The sequence below is a fragment of the Prionailurus viverrinus genome, chromosome C1, assembly GCF_022837055.1.
Source record: "Prionailurus viverrinus isolate Anna chromosome C1, UM_Priviv_1.0, whole genome shotgun sequence".
NCBI classification, from domain to species: Eukaryota; Metazoa; Chordata; class Mammalia; order Carnivora; family Felidae; genus Prionailurus; species Prionailurus viverrinus.
In genome coordinates, this window is record NC_062568.1 from 165,674,522 (window position 1) to 165,687,505 (window position 12,984).

Genomic DNA, 12,984 nt, shown 5'->3' on the forward strand with positions numbered 1-12,984 from the left:
GTTCGAGCCCCGCATCGGGCTCTGTGCTGACCGCTCAGAGCCTGGAGCCTGTTTCAGATTCTGTGTCTCCCTCTCTCTCTCACCCTCCCCCATTCATGCTCTGTCTCTCTCTGTCTCAAAAATAAATAAATGTTTAAAATAAATAAATAAAATTAAAAAAAATAAAAATAAAAATGACAATATTTTAGTTTTAGTGCTAAATCATGTAAATAATCTTTATACAACACAAATCTTGTGATTTCAAAGATAATATACCTTTGAACCAAACTGATGTAATTATGCAACAGAGTACAAGTATGCAACTGTGGAGTAATTAGTAAAAAGTATGGACTCTGGAGGCAAATAGATCGTGGCTTGAATTCCAGGTTCCCTATTTCCTAGTTAAATTATGCAGGGTGAGTTATTTCGTTCTTTGGCTTTAGGAGCCACACCATCAAAATGGAAATGCTGATACTTAGGTCCTTGCAAAGGTGTTCTGAATAGTGAGCGAGGTAAAGTTTGTGGTTATTTTAAGAATTGATGAGGGAGCTCCTGGGTGGCTCAGTCAGTTAAGCATTCAACTTCGGTTGAGGTCATGATCTCATGGCTCATGAGTTCAAGTTCATGTCGGTCTCTGTGCTGACAGTGTGGAGCCTGGAGCCTGCTTCGAGTTCTCTGTCTCCCTCTCTCTCTGCCCCTCCCCTGCTCACGCTCTGTCTCTCTCTCTCTCTCTCTCTAAAATGAATCAACATTAAAAAAAAAAAAAGAATTGATGAGCCATTATTGATTTTTAACATTAGATTTAACTGTTTCTTTTTTACTTTTATGGGTTCTGACAAACGTATAATGTATCTATCACTACAGTCTCATGGTCAATTGATTTTTAACAAGGGTATCAAGACAATCCAATAGGGAAAGAACAATAGTGCTGGGACAACTGAATACCACTCAGAAAAGAATGAAGTTGAGACTCTTATCTTATACCATATACAAAAATTCAAAATTTGTCACAGAATAAATATAAGAGCTAAAACTATAAAACTAAAAGAAAACAAAAAACATAAATCTTTATAACCTCACATTATTCAATGATTTCATAGAAATAGTACCAAAAAATACACAAAAGAATAAAATGGCTAACTCTGATTTCATCAATGAAAAACTATTCTGCTGCAAACCATACGATCAAAAAAGTGAGAAGACAACTCACAGAATAAAAGAACATATTTGCAAATCACATATCTGAGAAGGAGCTTATGTCCAGAATATATAAAGAATTCTTACAACTCAATAATAAAAAGGCAAATAATTTAAATAGTATGTGAATAAGTGATTTGAAGAGGTAATTTCTTCAAGGAAGATATACAAATGGCCAACAAGTACATGAAAAGATGCTCAAATTCATCAGTCATTACGGGAACACAAATCAAAACCACAATGGCATACCACTTCATAGTCACTAAGACAGCTAAAATTAAAAGGCTGGTAAGTGTTGGCAGGGATGTGGAGAAATCGGAAACCTTCACAAATTGCTGAGAGTGAAAAATGGTTCATCTACTTTAGAATACAGTCTGGTATTTCCTTAAAAGGTTAAACATAGTTATCATATGATCCAGCAGTACCGTTCATAGGTATATACTCAAGAAATGAAACACATGTCAACATAAAAACTGTAAATAAACGTTCATAGCCACGTTAACTGTTTAATAGACAAAAAGCAGAAATAGCCCAAATGTCCATAAAATGATGAAAGGATAAATAAAATGTGGTATGTCCACAGAATAGGGTATTATTCAGCATGAAAACAAACAAAGTACTGATTCATACTACAAAATGGATAAACTTTGAAAGCATTAAGCTAAATGAATGAATCTAGTCACAAAACCCACGAAGTGTATAATGACATATTCTGGACAGACTGGGCAAATCTATAGAGAAAGACAGTAGAGTAATGGTTGCTGAAGCTGGGCGGGAGGGAACCAGAACAGAGAGCAGCTGCTAGTAGGCACACTGATGGGGTGAGGACAGTGTTCTAAAATCTGACTGTGGGGATGGCTGCACAACTACAAATGTACTAAAAACTGCTGCATGGTACACTTTAAGTAGGCAAAGTTGATGGCATATACATTATATCTCAATAAAGCCATCAAAAAAATCCCATCTATGGTGCCTGCTCTCAAGGAGCCAACGGTCTAGAATGGGAACGCACGCACTGAGACATAGGGGCCTTGCCTCTGTGACTCCATCTTCCCTTGGGAAGGAAAGTAACGAAACTGTAGGGTGAATTCTTTCTACTTCCTTTTACACCAACACTCTAATTTGGAGAAAGACAGAAGAACTGACTGATGTGACTTCCAATCTTAGAATAGCAAGGATAATATTAAAAACTAAAAGAAGACAGGCGTATGACTTATCAACTGTATTTATGTTTACCTCTTTTTCCTTAAGTAAAGCTTCGTGTTTTTCTTCAAGCCGCTTCATTTCAAATGCTAGTGTATCTGCCCTTTTGGATTCAGAGGAAAGTTTATTGTGAAGATCTTGAACCTTTTGTCGAAAACAAGGGTATATAATATTAATAGTTTTTCAGAGGTCAATAAATGAGAAACTGATTGGAAATAAAACTTAGACTAAGACTATAATCTAGTAATCCTCAATAGTTGTGAAAATAGCATGTGGATAAGAGTTAACATAAATTTTAAAATACTCAAATAATAATCTAATAAAAAAATCATTCTTGTACTCTACTGTTTCTCTAGGTTGCTTGATAAATAGCTAAACAGAATATTACCGGCTATAGCTCCATTCTCTAGGCAATTATTATTAGTTACCAGAAATGCTAATAATAAGCAGTAAAATGCCTCCCAATATATACAAGCTCAGAAGAGAATAAAAAGGGGAAAGACCTAGATAACTCAAACTCAACTATCAATCCTGGAATTAAAATTACAGGTAGGAGAAATCTGTCATCATAATAAGCTCACAGCTGGTTATAGGCAATGTTCTTCACCTCTCTATCATTCTTAAGTATCAGAAGGAATAAGAAAGTTGAGCTCTTTCAGTTACAATGATTAAAAAAAATTGACATATTTTCTTACCTGCCTCTTGTACGTTTCTAATTGTGTACGTGCTGCATTTGCCTTCTTTAATTCTTCTTCTAAGCTGACTGTGTTATGCATATACATCATGTTTGTTTCTTGTAAAGTTTTCACCTGCTTGCGAAGGTCATTCAGATCTTGTAATTTCTGACGATACATCTCGACCGTTGATTCTAGTTTATTAGCTTTATCAGAGGTAGCCCTATAATAAAGCTACATGTTACTGGGTAAAAGCTAGTAAATGCACATAACATTTCTATTCTGGCTCTAAAATTAGTCAGCTAGATAAACTATCAATTGGCTGAAACAACAGAAAAGAAAATCGGACAGACAGCAAAAGAATTAAACTGTGTGAGAACTTTAGAAAAAGACTCAAGTCCAGTGTGGAACCTTTTTGTTATAAAGGTATCAAAACAAAAATGCCTTAAATTTGACACACTAAATTATCAAACCGTTTCATACAGCACAATGTCTAAAAAATAATGGTTTTGTAAATGTAACTGAACAATTCCAAGCTTCTCTGCAGCTTACAGGTCAATTGTGCTTTGTGTTTAACATTTAGTGCAGTTTTATTCTAAGTATTTGATATACTTAGGCAGTTGACTTATAATTTGTTTGACAAAGCACATCCCTTTAGAGTTGTGCTTACCTGGCCAACTAGAGCAAAAATAAATACATAAACCAAATCACTTTCCATCACATGCAAGTTCAAATGAATGGTAGGAAGATTTTGTTTCAAATGGACATAAAAACTGGGCAACAAAATGGCTAATTAAGAAAATTTAACAGAAAAGGCTCAGTAGGTTGAGGGTCTGACTTCAGCTCAGGTCATGATCTTGCAGTTCCTGGGTTCAAGCCCCATGTCGGGCTCTGTGATGACAGCTCAGAGTCTGGAACCTGCTTCGGATTCTGTCTCCCTCTCTCTCTCTGCCCCTCCCCTGCTGATGCTCTGTCTCTCTCTCTAACTCTCAAAAGCAAATAAAACATTTAAAAAAAATTTTTTTTTAAAGAAAATTTAACAGAAAATATAAAGAGCATATGGATAGTCTGTTTGCTTGACTAACAATTCATAGGAAAAGCTAAATATAAATTTTATATTGTCAAAGACAGTAAGAGAACCTTGGGATAACCCTGAAATAAATGTTAAGATACTTACCTATATCTATTTTATATCAAATGCCAAAATATGGATTGTGAGAATACTTTCCCTCATGTAAAAAGTTCACAAAATAAACTAATGAGTACAAGGAGATGAAGCTAAATGTATCTAAAAGTAATTCAGTTTACACAATCTTAAGAAAAAGATATCACACCCCCTCCCCCCCCCCCCAATCGGGCTCTGTGCTGTCAGATATGCTTGAGATCCATTCTTTCTCTCTCTCTCTCTCTCTGCCCGTCCCTGGCTGTGCGTGTGCTCACTCTCTATCTCTCTCAAAAAAAGAAAAAGGTATCATTTTGGGTTTACAAATTCTAATATGAAATTGTGCTAACAAAGATTGAATATTATCCTTAAACTGCAATTATTATTAACAAGCATAAATTAAGTAAAGACTAGGAGCCTGGAAAAAACTGATCAGTACTTGATATGTAGAAATAACCCTACGAATCCTTGATTAAAATATGGAATACTGAAATGACTAATAACTTAGAAGCGACATAATTATATTCAGACATGGCATACCTAAGGACATCTATTTCATCTTTCAGGGCTCTTGTTTCTTCAGCAAGACTAGTCAGTTCATCATTCCTATGTTGAAATTCAATTAGTTGCTTTTCAAGTTCTTCACAGTGAACACGATAATCATCTTTTGCAGCTTCAAGCCTTGCATAAACAAAATAAGTATTTATAATGTAATTTCCATTATTTGTTTTCTTACTGAGACATAAGCTTAGCAAGACATACTTTTAAAATGTTCTTTAAAATTCTACACTCAAAAGAATGACTAAAAGAATAAGACACTTCTGGCTCCCGGATTTAAAACTGGCTGAGAATAAACTAATGTTCTGAATTTTCATTTTCACTTCTGAAATATGGTGCTTGGTTATCACTAGTTCTAAAAGGGGTTTTAATCTCAAAAGGTGAAGAGAAAATGTATAGATATATAATCACTCAAAAATATACATCGCGTGTGAAATGGTAAAATATTAACTCTAAGTAGACTATGATAAGTTATGGATAAATACTTCAAACTCTATGGTAAAAACAAAAAGTAAGAAAATGGGGAAGTCTGGTGGCTCAGTCAGTTAAGCCTCTGACTCTTGAACTCAGCTCAGGTCATGATCTCACAGTTCATGAGTTTGAGCCCCATGTCAGGTTCTGCACTGACGGTAAGGAGCCTGCTTGGGATTCTGCTCCTCCTCCACTCGTTCGTTTTTTGTTGTTTTTTTTTTCTCTCTCTCTCTCAAAATAAATAAACTTTAAAAAAAAAAGGAAAAAGGCAATACAGTGTTTAATATAAAATATTAAAAAAATATTTGATTCCAAAGAATGCAGGAAAGGAAGATAAAGGAAAGGAATAGATATGACAAATGAAAAACAGCAAATTGACAGACCTAAATATAACCATAACAAAAATTACATAAAAGGCCAATAGGTTAAACACACCAATTGAAAAGGCAGAGACTATCAGACTAAACAAAAAAGGCTCAAATATACATTAATTATACAAGGGATATTATAAACATAAAGACACAGATTAAAAGTAAAAGGATTTAAAAACACCATGAAAACAGTAAGCAAAGGAAATTGGGGTGGTTATGTTAACATCAAACAAAATACATTTTAAGACAAAAAAAGTATTATCAAAGAAATGTTTCATAATTATAAAAGGGTCAATTACTAGAAAGCCATATCATCAATGTATATATATACCTAAAAATAGTTTTAAAATACATGAAACAAAAACTGATAGAATCAAGGGTAGAAATCCACAAATCCACAATCATTGTTTAATACCAGTCTCTAATGGATGACAGAACTAAACAAAAAAAAAACAAAACCAAAAACTAAACATAAAAATACAGAAGAGATCTGAACATTATTAACCAACATGATTCAGTTGACATGTATAGAACATGTCAGTCAAAAATGACAGAACACACATTTTTGCAAGTGCACATGTAACACTAATCACAATGAAACATGATGAGCAATAAGTATTAATAAATATCAAAAGACTGCAATCCCATGCAATATGTTCTCTAACCATAAGAGACTTAAATTAGAAATCAGTCACAATAAGAAGTCTAGAAAAGCCTTAAATACTTGGAAATTAAACAACATGTTTCTAAACAACCCACAAGTCAAGGAAGAAATCACAAAGGAAATTGGAAAATAATTCAGACAGAATAACAACAGAAAGACAACCAGTTAAATTTGGGGAACGTGGCTAAACCAGTGCTTGGAGGAGAATTTACAATTTTAAAGGCTTATATATTAAAAATGAAGAAAGTCTTAAAATCAATCGAAATTTCAACCTTAAGAGGCTAGGAAAAGAAGAGCAAATTAAATCCAAAGTAAATAAAAGGAAAGAAAGAAAGAACAGAGATGTACAACTAATAATACGGAAAGCTAATAAAGTGAATAGATTAATAACATTGATGAAACCCTAGTAAGAGTGATCAAGAAAAATGAGAAAAAATGCAAATTACCAATACCAGGAATGAAAAAGCAAGCATCAGTATAGCTCCTACAGTCATTAAAAGGACAATGAAAGAATATTATGAACAACTTTATGCCAATAGATTCAACGTCTTAAACAATATAAGCATATACCTTGAAAAGCACAACTTATCAAACTGACATAGATGAAACAGAAAATCTAAGAAACCCTATGAGCACTGATGAAATTATATTGTCATTAAAAGCCCTTTCACAAAGAAAACCATAGGCCCAGATTGTTTAATATCATTCACACATAAACTCTTTCAGAAAACAGGAGAGAATTATTCCCAGTTATTCTATGAGACTAGCAGAACTCTGACAACCTAAAAAAAGGCATTACAAGAGAAAAAAAGTTATAGACCAGTATCTATTATGAAGACAACCAAAAAAAAAAATTCTCTCAATCTATAAGCAAACTGAATCTAGTTAATATATATGCAGAATAATAAGTATGACCAAAGTGGTCTAACCCTGAAATATAAGATTGTTCAACAATCAAAAAATAAAACAATCATAATGAAAGAATGAAAAAGAAAACCACACTGTCATTTCAAGATGTAGAAAAATCATTTGACAAAAATCAACAATTAGTAATAAAAACTCTTAGCAAGCCAGAAATAAAGGGGAATTCCTTCAAACAGAAAAAAAAAAACACATTAAAAAACTTTACAGCAAGTATTATACTTGATGGTACTTAATTGAACATTTCCCCCCTAAGACCTGGAATAAAGTAAGATGTCTTCTCTTGTTCAATGCAAGAAAAATAAATACAGGGCAGAAATAATAAAAGGAAGATGTAAAGCTCTATTAATAGATTAGATGACTATGGATGCCTTAGAATTTTCTACATAAACCATTTTCTAGAATCAATAAGTGAAGACATAAAAGTTTCAAAATAAAAGCTTGAGTTTCAATATATAAAAATGAATTGTACATATTAGCAGCCACTTTTCAGGATAATTTTAATTGTATTGGTAGTAGCATCTACATGGGAATAAAGTTAACAAAACACAAAACTTCTCTGCTAGAAACAACACAATATTGCTGGGAGAAACTAAAGACTTAAATAAATGAAGATACCATGTTCATAGACGGTAATTCTCAATATATTTAAGATATCAATTTTATAGAACCTAGATCATAATCACAAAAGGTTTTTTTAAATGGAAATTGACTGCCAGATGTGAAAATGCAAAAAGACTTGGAATAGCCAAAACAAATTTTGAAAAGAAAGAACAAAGTTGGAATACTTATACTACCTGATTTTAAACTTACTTTAGAGCTAAAGTAATCAAGACCACATCATACAGGCATAAAGACAATCTGATCAATAGAAAACAACTAGAGAGTCCAGAAGATGAAGCAAATTTTATGATACCATTTTTCATGAAGATACAAAGCGATTTGGAGTAAAATTAAAATATCTTCAATGATGCAACTGTAACGACTAGATATCCATATGGAAAACAAAAATAAAAATAGGGACGCCTGGGTGGCTCAGTTGGTTAAGTGTCCAGCTCTTGATTCTGGCTCAGGTCATGATCTCACCGTTCATGAGATGAAGCTCTGTGCTGGGCTCTGTGCTCTCAGCACAGAGCCGTGCTTGGTATTCTCTCCCTACCCTCACCCTACCCTGCTCATGCTCTCTCCCTCTCAACATAAGTAAATAACTTTAAAAAATAACAAAATAAATAAAAAATAAAAATAAATAAAGCTTGACCTCCATACCTTACACCATTGTTTTAGAAAACAATTCAAGATGGACTATAGCCTTAAATGTAAAAGATAAAACTGTGAAGTTTCTAGAAGAGCATAATAGAGAGTATCTCCATGGCATGGAAGTAGACAAAGATTTCTTGGGCAATACACAAAAAAACACTAATATTAAAAATATTGACAAATCAGACATCATCTAAGTTAAGAACTTTTCCTCTTTGAAAGACCCCATTTAAAAAATGAAAAGGCAAGTCACAGGATGAGTGAAATATTACTATGCATATATCTGACAAAAGGATTTGTATCCAAATTTTTAAAACCTCCTACAACGAATTGATAATGACAAACAACCCAATTTAAAAACAGCTCAACAGTGTGAAGAGACACTTCACAAAGTAAGATATATTGCCAATAAGCATTTGAAAAGGGGCTTATTACATCATTTGTTGTCAGAAAAATGCCAATTAAAGCCATAATGAAATACTACTACATTTTCCCTGAAATGTTTAAAGTTAAAAAGACAGATAAGAACAAAATATCCTACCAGACAGAACAACTAGAGCAATAAGCAGCAAACTCTGCTCATAGAGTATAAAATGTTATAGCCGCTTTGGAAAACGGTTTGGCAGTATCTTTCACAATTAAACAGCTAGTGCGCAACTCAGCAATACTGCTGTATATATTTACCAACGGGAAATAAGAAAACATATGTCTTTAAAAAGTCTTGTATTATAATGTTCAGACTAGTTTCACTTATATTAACCCCAATTGGGAAACCCAAAATGCCCATCTAAAGGGAAATGGATAAATAGAAGTGTGGTATAATGTAGAATAATTGCAAATATTTGAATACTACTTAGCAATAAAAAATAATGAATTACAGATACATTCAAAACATAAATGAAGCTCACAAAAATGCTGAGCAAAAGAAGCCAATCACCAAGAAGTTCATGCTGCATTATTCAATTTATATGATGCTCTAGATTAGAGAAAACTAATCAATGCTGAAAAATACTCAGAAGAGTAGCCTCTGGGAGGTAGGGGTTGACTGGGAAGAAGCATAAAAGAACTTTTTTCAGTGATTGAAATGAACTATATATTGATAAAAGTGTGATAACACAAATGTATGCCTTTGTTAGCACATTAAATTGGACGCAGTATTTCTTCATTTCACAACATGTAAATGTTACCTTGTAAAAGAACCATAAACATACTGAAGTCTAATAATATTTTGTATTAAAAAGGTAAGACTGCAATTCTTAAATTGCTTTCTATGTGTTTTAGGATTAAGTATATGAGAATATATGCTCAGGAAAATGGGAGCCAGGTTTCTCACCACTGGAGGAGTTGACAATATGGAAATGCAGATCAGAATGAACCCCGAAGACAGGGGACTAAAAGGAAAGATGGCAATATGAACTCACTGTTCATACTGAGAAATAGAATAAATGCAGACATGTGTATATTCCAGCGTGTGGACACAGGCAAGTGTGAACATCGGTCATAGGAACCTGTGCTAGTGTATTTCCTAGCTCTGTACTCCAAAGTGGCCTAGAAGCAAGGACCAAAACACTCATTTGGAGCACAGGTCTTTGTTTCTAAATAACATTCTCCACTAGAAGGAATTAAAAATCCTTGGAGAAATGGCTGACTGCAGAGTCTGGAAAGAAGGGGAATGAGTCTAGAATATTTTGTTGTGCAAGAAAGTAAGAACGTGCTCAAAGGATAGCGACAGGTTGGAAAGAACACAGGGGCCAGTTGAAAGGATTCCCAGTGGTCGAATCTGGGATAATTCCAGCATCAAATAACTGATGACAATAATGGATGTGTAGTCCATTGAGTAAGAATAATACTAAATGCAATGCATGATCCTGGATTGGATTCTGAAACGGGAAAAAAAATAGCTCTACAGGACAATGAAACAACTACTGGAATTTGAATACAATCTGTGGATTAGATGGTAATATGTATCAATGGCAAATTCCCTAATTTTAATCACTACACTGTGGTTTATAAGAAAGTATTATTGTTTTAGGAAATGTATGCCAAAGTATACAGGGATAAAAGTGCACGTCTCCAGTGTACTCTCAAGTGGTTCAGGAAAAAATATACGCATCTGTAAGAATATGTAGAGAGACCGCTAAAACAAATGGAAAACACTGCCAAACTACTGCAGAATCTGAGCAAAAGATATAAAGGAGTTTTTTGTGCTATTCTTGCAACTGTTAACTGCATTTGTTTGAAATTATATTTTAAAAAAGTAACAAAAAATACATACAGTACAATTAGAGTGCCTCTTCTCAAGGCCTTATATAGTCCAAGGCTAGGCTACTAGCACACAAGAGAGAGACAGTGTTTATTAAAGGTAAGATGTGGGGCGCCTGGGTGGCTTAGTAGGTTGAGCGACCAACTTCGGCTTGAGGTCACAATCTCACGGTTTGTGAGTTCAAGCCCTGTGTCGGGCTCTGTGCTGACAGCTTGGAGCCTGGGGCCTGCTTCAGATTCTGTGTCTCCCTCTCTCTCTGCCCCTCCCCCACTCATGCTCTCTGTCTCAGAAATAAATAAACATTAAAAAACATTTTAAAAAATAAATAAAAAATAAAGATGTACACCACCTTTTTTTTCAAAGAAAAAATACAAAAATTTAAATAGAAAGCACCTCTTTAGGTTAAGATTTCCATTTTTTCCATTTATTATCAGGTTCCCTCTCCTATGTAAGAAACACCCCATTCCCCCCAGATCTCAGCAGTCATTCCCTTAAACTCCTATTGGACTTGCCTATGGCCTTTATTTGGCCCTAATCACAAGTTATTTTGAACTGCTTTCTTTTTATACACATATCCCACTTGCCTAACTAGATTGCAAGTCCCATGAAGGCAGGAACTATTTACACCATTTGATATTTTCAGAGCTTCTATTTTCAGTGTTCTAAGCATACTATAAAGTTATAGCATGCTATAGCACACTATAAAATGCTTAATAATTCATCACTGATAGACTTCTTAACTCCTGGTTTAACAGAAATCCATGGAATGGTTTTTACTAAAAATGCTACCTGAAGTTTTCTTCCTGTAATTGTTCTAGTTGTAACTGTGCATGAAAATACTTTTTTGCAACCATTGTATTTGGATCATCAAAAGATCCATCCAACTGGTCAAGTTTTTCATTCATCATCTCATTCTCAGAAACTAATGAGTTCTTTTCATCTTGAAGTGCAGTCACCTAAAAAACAAATACACAAATATAAGCATCAATAGCAAAAAAACTTAAGAGTCCAGAGCCCCACACTGCTATGTGACCAAGCCATTAAATTAGCTTGGTCAATCAGGCAACATAATTTCTAAGGATCCTTCCAAAGCTGGATCCTAGACCCTAGGGGTCTAGGATGTTTGAGTCAAACAAAAGAAATCAAAGTAATTTGGTTACTACAGAGAAAACCGAGTTAAAACATACAAGGAGAATATCCTCACAATGTTATGCTTGCCCTAGTTTCGGTAAGAAAATTTTTCTAAGTCTTTAAAATTTGATGTACTGATAAGCTTTGAAAAATTAATTTGTTCCTCTTTTAGTTATAAATTTACTATTAGGATGCTGTTACCTAATAAGCTAAAATACACACACATGCACAAAGTTATTTTAGGTTCACAGCAGAAAATTATCAGTTACATATCATGTCTTCAGAGACAAGCACATTATTTGGTTAATGAATCAGTAACAAAAAGCTGAACTAAATCCATTTGCACATTGTGACTGTTTGCTTATAATTTAAAATGGCTAAAAACTTAGAATCACATCGATATCAGTACCTGATACATTTTCACTTTACTTACATATTAATGCAACAAATATGATTTGCTTCAGTTCTTTTTCTTTTCCATTTAAAAACATCTTTTAAAACCTTTTAAAAAGGCTGTAACCTGGTCATATGTAAGACCAGAAGTTTACATATGATTATATTAAGCTTCCTTTGAAAAAAAGTTGACGTATTATGATTTTGAACATATTACTACATAGGTTTGCGACTGTTTTTTCAATAGATGCAATTAATTCAACCCAGTTATGTGAAGGAGGCTGTATACCGACACAGTGAGCTACTAATAGGAAATTAAAAGCAAGTGAGTGCCTTCAACACCATATAGGCAAGTTACAAATACTTGCCTTTAACCAACACAATGACCAACACAACGACCAATGGGCAATGACCAACACAAAGGCTCAGAAAAGTCTTCCCGGGAAGACTACGGGAGAAAGCAATTTTTCTCCCTAAATTCAACGCATGTATCTACCCTTGCCAAGCAAGCAGTTTAGTGACTATTACCTGTCATGTACAACCCTAAATGACTGAGATATGAAAAAGGAGGAGAGTTTGTACCCTTAGCATCCTTATGGTAAAAATGTAAATAATTACACAACAGGAAATGTTCAAAGTGCTTTGGTGGAAACATACCATAGGGTAGGAGATGGGACACAAAGAAAAGAAAATCTCATTCTAGCTGGAGGGAAGAGGGTGTCACAAAAAGATCCACAAAA

At 34.0% G+C, this 12,984-nt stretch overlaps 1 protein-coding gene across 1 annotated transcript in view; it reads right to left on the bottom strand.

The window, feature by feature from the left end:
• HOOK1 (hook microtubule tethering protein 1) overlaps positions 1–12,984 on the bottom strand; it is a 71,710-nt gene that overhangs the window by 19,608 nt on the left and 39,118 nt on the right. Inside the window, exons 10-13 of the mRNA XM_047873250.1 lie at positions 11,510–11,676; positions 4,756–4,896; positions 3,075–3,276; positions 2,413–2,523 (exon numbers count right to left, since the gene is read on the bottom strand). Coding sequence (XP_047729206.1) covers positions 2,413–2,523; positions 3,075–3,276; positions 4,756–4,896; positions 11,510–11,676 — 621 coding nt within the window. The remainder of the gene's footprint in view (positions 1–2,412; positions 2,524–3,074; positions 3,277–4,755; positions 4,897–11,509; positions 11,677–12,984) is intronic.